Source organism: Protopterus annectens, chromosome 5.part0 (assembly GCF_019279795.1).
Source record: "Protopterus annectens isolate FY-2018-M chromosome 5.part0, PAN1.0, whole genome shotgun sequence".
Lineage (NCBI taxonomy): Eukaryota > Metazoa > Chordata > Ceratodontiformes > Protopteridae > Protopterus > Protopterus annectens.
This window is the reverse complement of record NC_056735.1, coordinates 953,683,904-953,701,957: the sequence shown is the minus strand read 5'-3', so window position 1 is coordinate 953,701,957 and position 18,054 is coordinate 953,683,904. Positions and strand designations below refer to the sequence as shown.

Genomic DNA, 18,054 nt, shown 5'->3' with positions numbered 1-18,054 from the left:
GTCTTTGTTGTGTGGACAGCTTCACACTTCAGGACAACTGACAAAAAGATTCAGTGATTCTAAGAATTCAGTTAAAACACTACAACCTTACCTACATCAAGGCTGGAAGAGAGGCTTCAAACACTACTAAACATAGAGGCGGTATTACAATTTTTCCTTGCATGACAACAGCAGACCTACTTTCTGACCAGCCATAAATCAAATACTACAAAATGTCACAGTTACACCAGATACAATATTTTGGGATGAAAACAGAACACTGACTAGAGGTATCATGTAGTTGAATGCAGTTTAAAGAAATTCTCTAGTAGTAAAACCAAAATATGGAAAAATCATTTGCTTAAGTCTGAGTTAGCAGTTTCTTTTTTTCTTAAATATTTTTATTTAAGATTTTAAGACTGGAACAGTAATATATAACATCAGGAACATAAAGAGTTAAACAAAAAATAAACAAAAAACAAATATACAAGACAACAAAAAAAATATATATATAAGACAACAAAAAATAATATTTACAAAAGGCATCTACTATACAAGGAGAATTCTAAAAAGAAAAATCAAATAGCTGCAATTATTTATTAAAGTCTGAATATCTAGCCATTCTTTGAACTTCAGAAGAGGCTACTAGATGTTCTTGTCTTGATTGTGATATGTTCAAGTTGACATACTTCAACTGCATGTTTACAAATTCTTTCACAGTAGCAGCACTCATTTTTTTTTTCAATTTTTGGTAATGACTTTTCTTGCAACTGTTAAAATACTCCATAAAAGAGGGTATTTCATTCTCTTAACACAAGTGGGAATAGGTGTACTAAATAAAATGAGCAATTTGATTAACATAAATTTACCACTGAAAAAAGCCTGCAAGAGAGAATTTGTATTATCCCAATATGATTTACATTTTATGCAAATCAAAAACATATGCTGCCAATCCACTTTAACATTTAATTTACATCTCCCACATCCTATATATTTTTGCACATTAATTCAATTCTATGTGGTGTAATGAAAATTATGTGCATGAACTTCCAAGAGAATATTCTCCAGTTTGGTGAAGAAGTAGTTAGTTTTGAAGATAGAAGTAAAAGTTATCATCTTCACTTGGAAATATATTGTTAATAAGTCTAAAATAATCCCAATAGCTATCACTTTGTATATTTTGGATAGAAGCCCTTTCCCCATTGTATTCTGGTGTATTAAGATGGTTAAACTTCAATAAATTTGGGGAATGAGTTTCTTACTGTTTACTGCATTAAATTGATCTTGTGTTCAATTGTCTACAAATTTTAGTTTCTAGCCACATAACTTTGTTTAAAATCAAACTTAACTATATAGGATCAATATATTATAATTTCCCACTATCCAACAACTGATATCAATACAACAGATTTTTATCTTTAAATGTAATCATTGTTGTCAGACTGAATATGTTAATATTATTTTGAGTGTAAGTTATTGGAAATAAAGATCTATGCTTTACATTCCGGGTTCTTTTAAATAATTTTAAAGGTAGCTAATATTGTGTTAATGTAATAAGAATTAAGTGATGGACTTTTACTTTCTCTGAAATATTCTTTTAGTAGCCAATGAAAATTAAATTAATATTTTAGTAGGACACGGTTTTATCTGATGATTACATTTAAACCAAATGTTTCCATTTGGCATTACAAGTATTGTTTAACCAAAAAATTACCATCTTAACAACTGATGATAAAAAATATATTTCTAAATCTGGAACTCCAATACACCCAATGCAATTCCAGAAACAAAGAATTACTCCCTTTTATACTACTTTTTTTTTTTTTGGGGGGGGGGGGTGAGAGAGATTGTATTATATATACAATTTTAGGAAAAATTATTTTAAAGTCTCTCTCTCTCATGGTATACAAAAACGTATTCAATCTAATAATATCTTTTGTGGAATCTAAATTATTATAGTCGAGTACTAATATCTTTAATATTAGATGTTAAACAGGCAAAATGTCTCTATTAGGAATAAATTTAACAGTATTACATGTCCTCCCTGTGGTTGAATGGTATTCTAAAGACATGCATGAATGGGCGTGCCTTCATTGAAGGTTGGACGTCGGGCTTCAACTTGGCACCATAAAAATCTACTGCCAATCATTAGCGGACCGGAGTTTCGCTGTGGCGACCCCTAACTGGGAAAAGCCGAAAAGACAAACAAAACAATTTACAAGCAATATTTTAGTTTTACTTTCATTAAAGCCAAGTCCTGAATTCCTCTGGAAGATTTCTACTGCATTGAATACTTCCATAAGAGAATTATAATGGGTCAGTAAAAGGTCTTCAAATAATTGTATTTTGGAGATTACCTTTGATGTCTAAATTTGATGTTATATAATATGCAAAAGGTTCCATAATTAAACAGCAACAGACAGAGGACAGCCCTGTTTAGCACCTTTAGAAATTATAATTCACTAAGAAATATATGAACCTATTTTGATTCAAGCAAAATAATTTTCATAGACAAGTTTAATAAGTTGTAAGAAATTCAAAAAGTTACACTCCTCCAGTACTAATCAAAAGGTATTTCCAGTTGACTAAGTCAAATGGGCTACTCTTATCTAAACTGACTAAAGTTAGCTTTTCTTTTGTATTCTTAACATAATCCATTACTATAGTAATACTCTTGACATTGTCAAAGGTATTCCTATAAAAAAAAAAAAAAACAGTCTATTTAACAATATAGGAAGAGCCTGTTTTATCCTACAAGCATAAACAGCCATGAATATTTTATAACTAACATTTAATAATGAAATTAGTCTATATAAAGAGCAATGTGAGGAATCTTTGTCAGGTTTTCCAGGAAGGTGGAGCCTTTGCTAGACCTAACTATTGAAATCGTTCCAGCAAAATACATCTTTAGACATCATGTTATACAGTTCAAGTATTATACCATTATTTCCAGGGGCTTTATTGGGTTTTAATTTATTAATATGAGTTTTGAGCTCAGGCACTGAAATGGGCTTATCAATTACTGTCATCTGATCTTCTGGCAATCTATTTTCAGTATAATCTTTTATAAATGTTTAATTACATCTTGCAAATCTATTGTTGGTTTACATTGCTTAATTTTATTAAAATGGGATTTAGTTTTACTTTCATTAAAGCCAAGTCCTGAATTCCTCTGGAAGATTTCTACTGCACTGAATACTTCCATAAGAGAATTATAATGGGTCAGTAAGAAGTCTTCAAATAATTGTATTTTGGAGATTAGATAATATGCAAAAGGTTCCATAATTAAACAGCAACAGACAGAGGACAGCCATGTTTAGCACCTTTAACCAGTCAGGAGGAGAAGGAAACCACACTCACTACAATTCCAGTCTCACATAGACCTACCACGACAGCAAACCAAACACATAATCACACAAAAACATACTCAGAGGCTCTAAATAAAGATCTGCCTAAGCAGCAGAGACCTCCAAAGCAGACACCCAAGCAACCGCTACCCCAAAACAAAACACATGCAACACATCTCACAAAGCCAGTGTGCCAAACAGTCACAGCCCAAGACTAAACAACACACCTGATACACTTGGCTGCAGAATCTTTTATAAACACATTCTATGAGCACATTCAGGAATGCATGGATCATGCAATTCCAAATAAAACCAACACCCAATCCTCCAAAGGCAGATGTCTTGTCTGGTGGTCCCCAGCCATAAACAAACTATACAATAGAAGGAGGAAGCTACTAAATGATAGAGCAAAATCCCAAAAAGGGAAGGCATCACTGATCAGTATTAGCAAAAACCTACGGGCACTTATAAAATTGTCTAAGGCCAGCTTCGAGAGAAAAATTGCACAGGACACTAAGGATAATCACAAGGCTTTCTTTAGTTATGTTAGGAACCTGGGTGGTAATTCCCACATATGCTCATAATTAGTCCAAAATGACAAAAATACACTGAACCCACAGACATTGCCAACATCCTAGCTGACAGGTTCAGCGTAAACTCCCCCCCCATCCCCACCAAAAGGGCAAATATCTATCCCAGCAGAGTGCTGCCCCCCTGACATCTCAGATGCTCAGGTAAGAGCCGCCCTCTCCAAAGCAAAGAACACAGCATCACTGGGACCAGACGGTGTCCCGGGCTGCGTCCTACATGAACTCCAAGAAGAGCTAAACCCAAACATAAAACTACTGTTCAATCTCAGCCTTACTACAGGATATGTGCCCAGAGAGTGGCGTACAGCAACAGTGGTCCCTCTCCATAAAGGACGGATCCTGGAAACTATCGCCCCATAAGCCTGACTAGCTTGGTCTGCGAAGCTATGGAAAGGATCATCATGGACCTCATAAATAAAGATATTGGGGACCTACAGACACTGGATCCTACCCAGTTCGGCTTTGTTAAGGGCAGATCCTGCCTCTTAAACCTGGTTGATTTCTTTGAAACAGTCACCAAGGCCATTGACGAGGGAAAGGTGGTCCACACAGCCTACCTGGACCTCACAAAAGCCTTCGATACAATGCCCCACTCGGGCATTATAGATAAGCTCACCAGCTTAAATATAAACCCCTATGTCACTAGATGGATTGCAAACTGGCTCAAGGACAGAACCCACATGGTTAGAATTGCTGGAGCCATGTCAGACTCCAAACCAGTTACAAGTGGTGTCCCACAGGGCTCAGTCCTGGGACCTCTCTTGTTCGGTATATATTTCTCGGAGGTACAGGCCAACACGGAAGGACTGTGGCTGACCAAGTTCGCAGATGACTGCAAACTGGGCACCATAATCGACTCTCCAGCTGACACAAGCATCCTCCAAAAGGGCCTCATAGAAACAGACAACTGGTGCCAGAACCATGGCCTCAAGCTAAATGCCAAAAAGTGTATAGTCATCCCCTTTGGCAAAAACAAAGTGCCCAGAAATTACCACATAGGTGGTAATCCATTAAGTACAGAAGAAGTAATTAGGGACCTGGGGACGCAAGTTGATAGCAATCTCTCATTTGACAACCACGTGGCCAAAGTGGTTAGAAAAATTTATATAGCCCACCTAATCATGAAGGGATTCACATCTAGATCAGGGGAGGTCATCGTGCCTCTTTACTCATCCCTCATCAGGCCCATAATTGAGTACAATGCCCCTTTTGGGATGTACCTTACCAGACACCTGCAGCAACTGGAAAGACCCCAAAAGTACCTCACCAAGAGGATCAAAGGGCTCAAACAGATGCCATATGCTGCCCGGTTAAAGAAACTCCAGCTCTGCTCAGTGGCAAACCGCCTGTTCAGAGGCGATCTGTGCCCGACGTATAAAGCCATGTCCAACCCGGAATTAATGGACATGCTGCACCTCAGAAAATCTAAATCCCAATAAGCTACGTGCTCGAGAGACTTGAACCTCAGCACTGAAATAAATAGGACATGCTGGAGGGACAGATTCATAACCCAGAGGCTCCCTTCACTCTGGAATAAAATCCCAGTCCAGGTTAGGCAGAGTCCCTCATTGACTCTCTTCAAGAGGAATCTTGATGAGTGGATGGGAGATCGTAGGTTTACCCCGGGTATCACTTCTGTGTCACTGTTAGAGGCATAGTATACTAACCTCGAAAAAGGGCATAGCAAAATAAATTTAAAATGGGTGGCGAAAGCCAAACACATTCTGGCTAGGCTTATAAATGCCCTAGGGCAGATAGCCTAGTATGAACCTATGAACCTATAATACATCAAGAATATTTTCTATTTCACTAATCTTTTTTCCTATTAGGTGAATACAACTCTCTAATGTGACTAGATTTAATGATTGCTTTTGTTCTAGTAGTTAAATTTATGCATGAATTTAGGATTTATAGAATATTTTAATTTTTGTCAGTTAATTTATGTCATAGAATCTCTAGCTACTATTTAATCTAGATCTCTTAAATTATTCCCTTTTTGACTCTAATTTTAACTTGTCAATTTTTTCTTGTAAATCTACCAATTCCTTGCCCCATTGTTTCCTCTTCAGGGCATACCAACGTGTAATTTTACTAAATAAACATGCTTTCAAATAATCCCATACAACTATTTGATAAGTATTACCTATATAATTAAAGAATTCCTTAAAAAATACTTTAGTTTAGTTATACAGGCAAGAATCCTTTAATGGAAATATTATTAAAATTCAGCATAACATCAAATGTTATCACATTATGGTGTGATACTGGACAGGAGACTACTTTAACCTTACCTAGTCTATTAATATCACTCGAGATGCATACTCTATTCAAGATTATGCTTTTTTTTTTTTGCACAGACATGGAACACAGTCTCACACTGAAATTAATACCTGCAATATTAAATAAAATCAAAATTCTACTAATACATTTGCTGAAGCAGGTTTCCTCCATTTACTACTAGTATTAGAATCTTTATCATGTAATATACAACTAAAATCTCCTGCAAGAATAATGCTTCCTCTTGAATTTTGTGTTATTTCTTCCAACTGCTGTTTGCTTGAACTCCCATTCCAGGTAGCCAATAAATATTAATAAAAGTATATTATTTCCTTGAGTCACAGAGCTAAACATTCCCTTTTATCATTAATCAGTATTAGGTACTGGCACAGAATTCTTAATATAACTACCCCTCTTTTGTTTATAATGAGAACTAGTAAAAACAGAAAAATAGTGTGTATTAAGGTTTTCTATATCATCTTGTATTAAATGTGTTCCTGTAAGAAAATAATCTGGGAATGAAATTTTTATAAACTACCTCTCTCTTACAATCTAGATTCAATCCATTAATATTAATGGATATACAATTTAATTAAGTCATGTTGTAAACATACACAAATTATAAATAAAACCCTTAAGAATTGCAAGTGTGATAACAGCTAGCTGAAATACTTAAATGTGAATATATATTTCCCTCCTTCCCCTCATGGAGTATAATACTCCTGGTCTGAACAGAAGTCATAACCAAACACACCAACCAACAAGTACAAATCAATCCTTCCTCTACCACTGAAAAATAGGAAAAACAAAAGGTCTTAATCATTGAAAAAAAAGAGAAAATTCAAATTATACATAGTTTTACATTTTCAATATGCTATTAAACTAGAAAATATAATACATATATAGTCATTTCACTGTTTTAATCTGAAAAGTATAACAAATAAAATATTTAAATCTGTTTCATTTTAATAAGAAAAAAATGGACTTGGACTTGTTGCTTCACTAAAACAGTTTATTACCCATTAAGAATAATTAGTCTACTAGGAAGGCGAGACATTTAGTTTCCTTGTAAAATCATTAAAACTAACTTAATTTACTCATACTTATAAAACAAATGCTAATACATTAAACATAAAAAATGCTAGTTCTTGTAATACTTGTAAATAACTTCTATATGCATGCCAGAGACAATAGTTTTGATATTGTATAATGTGTTTTCAGCTTGAGAAAGACTAAGTAAATATATAAAAGTCACACTGCATTTCATAGTAACTGTTTCAATAGCTACCTTTACTGTCACAAGGATGAATTATACACGTTTGAATTTCAAATACCGTTTCATGTAAACCACAATTATAAAATATATATTTATAGAAGTATAAGCACTTTCAACTGCTTTAACAATTTTACAATAAAATTACTTTGGCAAAAAATGAAAATCATTTTTTTAATTTGTTTTTACTTTGTGATTGGTATGAAACAGAAAGATTTTACCTTAAGTATATGTTTGTTAAAGCTCATGAGCAATAGAGAAAAACTACTTTATCTTACAAGAAAACCTTCATTAGAAGGGAGTATATTCCATTGATAATTGAAACAACACATTCAACATCAGCTATGCTTCACTAAACCTCTACTTATAATTTCTAATATAATTTCCTGTCAAAATAGAAATAAAGTAGCAGAGCTAGTCAGTCGGCAGCCTCCCCCACCCCTAGTTAGCAGTTTCTTAATGTAACTTGCTGACTTTTGTTTCACTGTCATTGTACTGGTACATTCAATATTTTACAGACAATTTCATTTTGGGATTAAAAATATAGGTCAGTAAAAATAATTTTAAAAATAATTAGTTAGCATTTAATTATATCAGATCACTAAAATGGCCAAGCATCAAGTCAGGCTGAATGGGTAAATTTTAAGAAATGAAACCGTACAAAGAAACAGCCAGAAAGACACATATGAATAAAGGTTTCAGAAGAACTGTTAATGCTGAACTCACCTCACAATAACTACTGAAGCAGTGAACAATTCTGGGTAAGACATATCAGATTTTCAGGGTAATCTACAGTGTTGTCAAATGTTTACTTTCCAACATAAGCAGCACTGGAAATAAGGAATATGTTGGGAAAAGGAAGAGGCATAATTACATTCACTGCAAAGGATGCTAACCATCTCTCCTCTTATACATCATGTAATCAAAAGTGCTAGTGAAGCTACAGGGTGATTCAGGATGAGAAATACAACTTCATAACCATCACTAGTATGCATGTATTACAAAACGAAATACAGACATACAACAGAATAATTTTATTGAGTAGTCCGATGGCATTCATGTAGGCAATGCAAGCAGAATATAATAGGTTAGCCTTCAAGAACAACACAACTTGGTCATAACACAATGGCAAACAATCTTTCCACACACCTGTAAGAAAGCTGCAATCAGCAAACCTAGAGGATATTTAAATCCTGAACACCACCTATAACACCAAGATTGCTGAACCACAGCAGAACTTGATCTATGAGATTATCCAGGTTCTACCTTACATGGTGGTATCAACTAACTTGTACATAAACAAAATAAATTTGTGTGCAAACATTAAATAAGTACATCACCCCAGAAAACAGATAACTTTGCTCCTGCTCTATTCGAGTCTTATGATCATTAACACCTTGACAGTTCCCTCTCTCAGGCCAAACTTCATTTCGCCAAGAGGGTTATACAGTTAATCCTGGAGAAGAAATTTGTGGACACCCACCAAGACATCTTGGTTACGTTTAAAAGAAGATATTGAGTCACACAGCTTAACATAAATGGGAAGCTTATTCCAGAGGTTTGACAGGCACTGGATTATAAACCCATTCCTCCATTACAGATCAATATACATTTATCTGTCAGTGAAGATTTAGGTCCCCGATTTTAGTACTAGTACTGATGGAGATAATGAACTTTGAGGTAAGGAGGTCCCTGATAATAGTCTCTAATGGCACTGTAAATGAGCCTGAGACCACCCTTCAAAAGTCCACAAGACACTGAATAAAGCCATATAAAGTAATAGAGTTTCCAGCTTCTCTTGAAAGTTCAGGGACTTTAGCTGTGGTCTTTTAGGTTAGAAACCTTTTGGGTGTAATTGTTGCACATTGGGTGAGATGCATCCCAAAGGGAATGCTGTACTCTAACTGACCTGATCAATGTTTAGTACAAGTAGTCACTACTATCCCTTCATTATACATCTTTGGCAAATTAACTGGGCTAAATAAAAAGATTTAAAGATGACCAGTGTCACATGATGGCCAACTTAAGGAGATATCAAGCAAAGTACCTAGGTCACTGAATACATATTAATTTTGTACAGTTATGTGCTTTTTACAGTATTAAGAAAGGGGTTGTCTAACAAAACTGATGCTACACTATTTAGCATTTAGTTTGAGCCCATCCTTAGTATACCAAGAATATGACAGAGTTCATTCTGGAGGGTTTGGGTACCATATAACAAAAATCCCAGTTTGCAGTGCTCTGCAGAATTTGTTATCCAAAATGTCTTGACTCTCTGCTTGAATATCTGAGAAGCAAATACCAAATAGGAAAGTTTCCAATACTAATACAAAGCCCTGAGTGACACTGCTGGTCACTTTCACACTTTCTGATGAGGCACTCGCACTGGGTGAGTTCTGTCTTTACTATCCAGCTTGACACATATGGGATGAATTTAAAGCATTTAGATTCTGCATGACGCCAACTTAGGGAATGGTGAAGATCTTAGCTAGGTCAAGATACACCAGTGTACTATACGGCTACCACCTAATCCCACTCGAAGTCTTCCGGGTTGAACAGACACCACCACCACCCTTCAAAGAAACAATTGGGAGTTAAGTGTAAGAAACTTTTTGGTATCACAGTTTAGGTCATTTGTTATAATTTGTTCCACACTTTGTAGATGAGATCTGTTATGCTGATATAACTACCCAAGTTGGTTGCAAGGCCACCCTTACGGAGATCACCACTGCAGCGTGCCACTTACAGACTAAATCCATGTTTAGCTACTGGTTTTATCAGTTTACAGAGACTGTCTATAAGTACATACTTAACACTATTAAATTAACCACCCAAGTATATGGTCAGGTCTCATGAAGTATTTTTGGTCTTGGTTAGCACTTGATCCAAACATGGAATTAAGGGATTCAGGTGTTTCTGGGCCTGGAATAAAAGTCTTGTGAGTGAAGCTGGGATAAAATTGGTTTGCAAGGACATCTGCAATGTCTATTCATTCAGAATAAGAAGAGACATTATCAGTAAGTTCAGAGCAATGAATTTTTTTTTATGTTTTCTAATATAGGAAAATAAGATCTTACAATTATCTTTGGTTTCAGTCGACAGTGCAAGTTCATGGGTTCATTTAGTGGACCTGACAGTGTTCAGTTTTGTAATTCTTTTTGATATTAATTGCCAAGAAGAAAATCTTGGATCTACTAAATAATTTAATTTAAAGACCGTCTTTCTTTAGTTGCAAAGCTGACTTATGCTGGAGGTCCACCCCCCCCCCCCCCCAAGAGATTTTCTTTTTTATTTATTTCCCCATGATATTTGATTCTGGTAGGGTCTACTTGCGCAATGGATTTAATTAAGCTTGCAGCTACAGTAAGGTCAGAGGAGGTGCTGTCAGAACTGACTTGGAATATGTCTTCAGCTAGACAGTAGAGGATGGCACTTTTGAAGTCCTTTAAATTCAGTGAGGTTTACTTTAGGAGCTTTTGGAAGTTTAAAAGAGATGGCAACAAGTTTATGGTCAGGCTTTACTGGGCAAGGATTTACCAGTGGACTACTGCAAGAGGCAGCCATGTTTGCATGATTCAGATCAATAACGCTGCGCCCTCTAGTAGGTTTATTTACCAACTGATCAAGGGATTGTTAGTGAATTTTTCGCCAACAGAGAGATCATTTAGAAGACAAAAGAACAATACCTGGTCATCAGGGGACAAAGAAGGTGTTGCATACCAATATTAGTTAATAACTGACCCTATCTAAAGTTGCCGTTCAATTAAGTTCGCTTTGAGAGTCCATATGTATTTGCCTGGATTCGTTGGGTGTAGAGACATGAAAAGTACAAAACCCTGTTATACAGTTTCAGTAACTACACAGATATGGATGCTTTCAAAATATAGTAGTGCCTCAAGATAATGCAATTTTTTGTTTAGACTTCTGGCATTTTGGAGTGACACCTTAATGTGATAAACTTTCCAATGTATCTAGCCCGTCAACTGGACTCTGCCTATAAAAGGCACTGTGACAGTAAAGACTTTTGCCAGTATGCAAAAGCCTTAAAACGAAACGTGCAGGCCATCCTTAGTGAAGCAAGCTGGCTGGTGGTCCCCTGCCATACACAAACTGTACAACAGAAGAAAGAAACTGCTGCAAAAGAGAGTAAAATCCCATGAGTGGAGGAGCTCCCTGGTCAGCCTCAGTAAGAAGCTAAGATCCCTTATAAGATCCTACAAAGCTAGCTACGAAAACAAAATTGCCACCAATTCTAAGGACAACCACAAAGCATTCTATAGCTATGTCATGAATCTCGATGGCAACACCCAGATCTGCTCTGAGTTGCAGCACAACGGCACAAAAATGAACAGCTGATATTACCAACATCCTGACAGATAGGTTCAGTGCTAACTTTACCCCCCCCCCCCAAAGGGCCCATATGTATACAGGAAGGTTGCAGAGTCCCTGTAATCACAACTAACGCAGGAAAACGCTGCACTCTCTAAAGACAAAAACATAGCATCCATGGGACCGGACAACATCCCAGGCTGCATTTTACACGAACTTCAGAATGAACTGGCTTCTCACTTAAACACCATGTTCAATAATAGCCTCGCATCAGGCTTTGTGCCCACTGAATGGCGCACAGCAACAGTTATCCCACTCCACAAAGGGGAAGCCACCAGTGATCCCGGGAACCATCGACCTATTAGCCTGACGAGCCTGGTCTGCAAGGCCATGGAACGTATCATGGAACTCATAAACAAAGACATTGGTAACCTCCAAACTCTGGATCCCACCAGTTCGGGTTTGTGAAAGGCAGAGCATACCTCCTGAACCTGATCAACTTCTTTGAGGCAGTCACTAAAGCCGTAGATGAGGGCAAGGTGGTTCACACAGCCTATCTTGACCTCGCCAAGGCTTTCAACACCATCCCCCATTCTGGAATTATAGCTAAACTCACTAACCTAGGTATAAATCCCTACGTCACAAGATGGGTTGCCAACTGGCTCACTGACCGAGCCCACACTATAAAAGTTGCAGACTCCAAATCTGACCTCAAAGCAGTGACAAGTGAAGTACCACAGGGTTCCGTCCTGGGACCTCTCCTGTTTGGTATCTACTTCTCTGAAGTACAGGCTAACACAGAAGGCCTCTGGCTAATGAAGTTTGCAGATGAATGCAAACTAGGGGCCATAGTCAAGTCCCCAAAAGATGTGGACATCCTACAGAAGGGCCTCGCTAAGACAGATGCCTGGTGTCAGAGCCATGGCCTCAAGCTCAATGCCAAAAAGTGCAGTGTCATCTCCTTTAGTAAAAACTCTGTACCCATGAACTACCACATAGCCAGCAATCTACTTAACACTGAATGTGTGATAAGAGACCTTGGGACCCAGGTGGACAGTAGTCTCTCCTTTGATAGTCACATCGCCACAGTAGTCGGGAAGTCTTTCTACGTGGCACACCTCATCATAAAAGGGTTCTCATCCAGGAAAAAAAAAAAAAAGAGGTCATTGTTCCTCTCTATTCGACACTCATTAGACCCATTATAGAGTACAACACCCCTTTTGGAATGTACCTCACAAGACATCTGCAGCAGCTGGAAAGGCCACAGAAGTACCTCACAAAGAGGATTACTGGCCTCAAACAAATGCCTTACACTGACCATCTCAAAAAATTCCAGCTTTACTCCGTAGCATATTGCCTACTACGAGGTGATCTCTGCCTAACATTTAAAGCTGTCAAACCCAGACTGTTGGGCATGCTACACGTAAAGAAATCCCAATCCCTCCGAGCTACATGCTCTAGGGACCTAAACCTTGTCACCACAATAAACAGGACACACTGGAGGGATAGAGTCCTGTCTCAGAGACTTCCCATACTCTGGAACAGGCTACTCATCTATGTCAAGCAAAGTTCTTCATTAGCACTCTTCAAGAAAAATCTTGATGAGTGGATGGAAAATAGGAAATACACCCTGGGGATCACTTCTGTGTCTCTGCTCGACAGTGGCACAGGAAAATAACTTTCTTGGGTAGTGTAAGCCAGGGAACCCTGTTGGCTAAGCTTACGTAGGCCCTTGGGCAGATAGCCTAGTACCTATCTGTGAACCTATGAATGTGGAACACCTTTGTCTTATGCCAACACATATTGGAGCATCTGGAAAGACACTACCTATTTAACCAACTATTAAAGTCAATCATCTTTGCATCTAGGCATTATTTGAGGTGAAGAAAGGATTCCGCTCAGAAGTAGTATCTTGCCTGCATTTGTACTATGTACTGAAAGCATGTACATACATATAGCTGCATACTATTCAGAGTTTCACATCTCAAATTGTTCATGCACCACCATTTTGCAGTCATATTTGTCAAGAAGTTAGGGTCTTTATGGCACTTGTAACAGAGATTCTGTCATGTAACAGACAACTTATTGTAACCCTCTCCTTGTCCAGAATGGTAAGTGATGAGACAGTGTGCCCGATAGCACAGTCACCTAAAACATTTCTATTGCTGTTGTCATTCAGTGACAAATCTGGAGTGTTTATGCTCAATGACCCTTTATGGAAGGTATGCATGAGGTGGATAGGAGTTTATCACAAATTCAACTGACCCACTACAAAAAAAAAAAAAAAAATCAACTATGGCTATGTGCTTAAAACAAACACTGATTTTATACAGCTTCAGTTGAGTCTCTAAGTGCTGCAGTCTGCTGTCTCCTGGTGACTGGAATTTCAAACTCAACATATCACAATGAAAAAAATCATGACAACTTTGGTCACAGCCATAACACTCAACGCAAGAAATTAAATATAAATCTAACCTTAAGGGAAAGGTTGTGTGTTGTTGACCTGTGAATCTCTCAAGTATGCCTCATTAAAGATGAGCACCCTTCATTCTGAGTCTTAAAACATGTTTTCCTCCCTGTTCCACAATGAAAAAATTCTTAAACAATGTATATCGGATATCAACGTAAACACAGGCTTATTAATTCACGAAAAGAACTTGTGCCTCCAAACTGTTGCTGATTTTGTCTCAAATTTTAACCCTGTTTCCTCTTAATCCAGCCTAAAACTGATGACTTTTGGAAAAAAGGTGATAAATTACACCTGATAAATAATGTCAATAATTAGAGTTGTAGATTTGCTACTTCAGAAAATGTACATTAATTCACATTCTCAAGTAATATTAAAATTTTAAAAGTGCTCCTCATTATTTTCAAAAATTGTCCTCGATTCGTAGAGAGCTATGACATAACTTTTTACAAGTGTTAACATTTTCATCATCCTGTGAGTTTACTAGTGTGACATCCCCACTCAGGGCCAGTAATCAAGGAACCTGAATCCTCACCACTGACACTGGAGAGGGATGTTCACCTGGAACAAAAATGGATACACTCAGTACTTCTAAATGCAGCACTGTGCATCATGCACAATTTCCCTTAAGAGCACACAGGGAATACACATACTCAGGGGTCTGGATTTCTCTGTCTCACTTCAGATCCCCAATAAGACTCCCCACTGGCACAGCTATAGAGTTGAGATCTCAGCAGTGTCCAAGCCAATTTCTCCACCACTCTTTCTGTGAAACCAGTGCTTCATGTCCCTGCTATAAGCAGCTGACACACACATATTCAGTTTTGATTCACACACACATATACAAGGAAAGGCTGGCAAAGATTTACTAGCCATGCCCCATTCTGCCCAGACTACAACGTAGTTACACCTCCACCAGACACTGCAAAGCCAACTACTCTGAAGCTCTTACAATGGTACCTAATTATACAGAGTGAAATTAATATCGATACAAATGTTGGTTTGACTAACAGCAAGGCTTTCAGGAGCGGCCAGAGTTGTCACCAAATATATACAAGTACTCTCAAAGATTAAAATATTCTCTAAAAGACCAACCACAATAAAACGTTTAAATATATTTAATAATAAATAAGAAAAAACATGAAACTACTACATATCTATTTACATTACACACAGAGTTTCAATCACAGGAAATATTAAAAAAACACAGATGAACAGATTCACACAGATACAGAAAAACCGTACTTAAAAGCTAGTCTCACTATATTTTCCTGACGGATTTAAAGAATTACTATTCCCTGGTCACTTACTAGGGCAAGGCAAGAAGTAGTAGGTGAGGGGTCCTTCTCTGTTAGGTACCAAAAACAGACTGCAACAAGACTTCAGTCTCACCCTGGTGTTTTTAGTGATGGATCACATAATGACATCACATACATCTGATCATCTGACTTTTGGTTCCCATGCTACCCCTTCCCCCCTTGGCTAGAAGCGGTCAGGATTTAGCACATCTGTGTCAATAACACACACACACACACACACACACACACACACACACACACACACACACACACACACACACACACACACAGTCTTGCTAAGATCTGCTGCAGCTCCTGGAATAAAACAATTTCAAACCACCACCCTTCCAGAGCAGCAATTAGTTCACCCCAAAGACAATGCAGACAGCTTCCTAGTACAGACTTTCCGTCTCTGGCTGCATTGAGAATTGTAAGATACAACCTTTAAGGCCTAAGCCAGGTAATTTAATTTCAACCTATTTTCAAAATTATGAGGACTGATCTTCTCTTCCAGAGTTCTCTTGTTAAAACACACTCATTTAAACAGTTACGATAATATATGTATATTCCATTTTCTGCCCAATAGGGTACACTGTTGGTACACTTTTAATACAACCATCCCTACAAATCAGTTTGATACACAATTATTTATAAAATTCCAGCTAGCTGGTGCTGGCATATGTTACACACCCACTGTTCTACTTCTCCTGACATAGCTGGCAATACCTCACATCATCACAACTAGTTGAAGTTAAGCTTTTAGTAGGTCTTCAACATTTTGAGCATTCTTCCTCACTATAAGTGGCAGTGCTTCACAATTTGGGGACAGACACCCATTTATCATATACTTGCGGTATCAATTACACACACACACACACACACACACACACACACACACACACACAAGAGAGCTATGTCCACTTATCACGTGCTTGTGGGGTCAGTTCAGGAAGATAAACACACAAATATATAAATGAGGGGGGTGTCAGGTGGGCTAATGAAATCCTCCATTAAAAAAACGGGTTCTTAGCATTCCCTTCGATGGAAAGCAGAAACACGCTTCGATCAGCATACATACAAATAAGATAAGCAAACATAATTAGTTGAAACACATTAAATGACATCCGATGTACAAAGGGTAACACAGAATTTTGTTCACAAACTGCACTGCGCAACTAACCAACCCGAGTACTATGTAGACTACGGATCTACAAGACACTCCTTCCAGTAAATTCAGTTGCATTCAGAAGCATTCACTTTTCTTTTAACTTTCCTTACTTAAGGTTAGCACTCAGAGAACACACACACAAAACAACAAACAATACTGCATACCTCACTCAGCGCTAGGTTAGAGCCCAGCACGTAATCCCTTTAACTGCAATTAGCAGTACCCAATACATAATGTCTTTACCTGCAATTGGAGGTGATGTTTAGGTTCCGACAAAGGGCCTGAAGTCCACACGGTTTACTTGATGCGGAAAAAAATCCAGAGAATCGAGAACTGGACACCAATCTCCGGCAAGCGAAAAGAGCTCTAGTATTAACTACAGCAGCCATAGCAGATCTAAAAAAAATATGAGACTTTATTGAAACACAAAGTTTAAGCGCAGTTCATAAACTATTATAATGTAAAAAAATACACAACTAACAAAAAAAAAACACAACCCGAATACTTTTGCGCACCGGCGCTTTAATAGATACAGGAAACTAAGGAAAGCTTAGACGTGATCACGTGATGTACACATGACGTAATTATCTGCCGTATTTCTAAAGTAAAGGTTACTTGGGACTGTTCTTTCTATGCACGTTTGTCTTGTTTTATTTGTTAATTGTTGATACGTGTACCTGGACGTCACTGTTGTGATCATAGCTCAGTTTGGGTGAAAAATTCCACGTTTCACCAAAGTTCAACATTGAAAGAGACTGTCACACATTTAGTGTTAGTTTTTTTTTAACTGATGCTTGTGGTAAGTAATACTGAATCAAATTCATTCATTCACCAAAATAACTTTTTATAAGTATAAAGTAGCACAATTTAACCATTCTGTGTGACTGACCTTCATAGTTGAAGTCGTTAATAAGCTGTTAGGTGTTCCACATTTAGGAAATAGAAGGTTGACTATTTGCAGAACAGTAATGTGTGTTAAATAAAATATGTTGACCTGTTTTCTGGTGTCAGTTGCTCATAGAGTCGCTTGCTGCGAAATCAAATGCAATTTGACAGAACTTAACAGCTGTGTAGCTTAGAAAATTCAAGATATGACCCTAAATACTATAGTGACGATTTTTGGACCTGCGGTGGTGGTGCTGCGGTAGCGTTGTCGCCTCACAGTAAGACGCTGTCTGGTTCGATTCTCAGCAGGAGCGTCTTCTGCGTGGAGGGTAGACATGGGCGTACCTTCGTTGAAGGTTATGCATCAGGGCTGGTAACTCGGCACGTAAACGCAACTACATCATTAGCGAATTTGAGTTACGCTGTGGCGACCCCTAACCT

The 18,054-nt window shown here is 37.6% G+C and overlaps 1 protein-coding gene across 6 annotated transcripts in view; it reads right to left on the bottom strand.

Annotated features, from left to right (window-relative positions):
- Positions 1 to 18,054, bottom strand: part of FDX1 (ferredoxin 1) — a 657,258-nt gene that overhangs the window by 386,068 nt on the left and 253,136 nt on the right. Inside the window, exons 1-2 of one of the 6 annotated variants that reach the window (XM_044072724.1) lie at positions 17,618 to 17,841; positions 16,972 to 17,124 (exon numbers count right to left, since the gene is read on the bottom strand). In XM_044072724.1, the coding sequence (XP_043928659.1) occupies positions 16,972 to 17,117 (146 nt within the window). In that variant the 5' untranslated portion in view covers positions 17,118 to 17,124; positions 17,618 to 17,841. Of the gene's footprint in view, positions 1 to 16,971; positions 17,125 to 17,209; positions 17,336 to 17,617; positions 17,842 to 18,054 lie in introns of those variants that run through there. The other 5 variants (XM_044072723.1, XM_044072722.1, XM_044072721.1 and 2 more) reach the window with 5 other exon arrangements.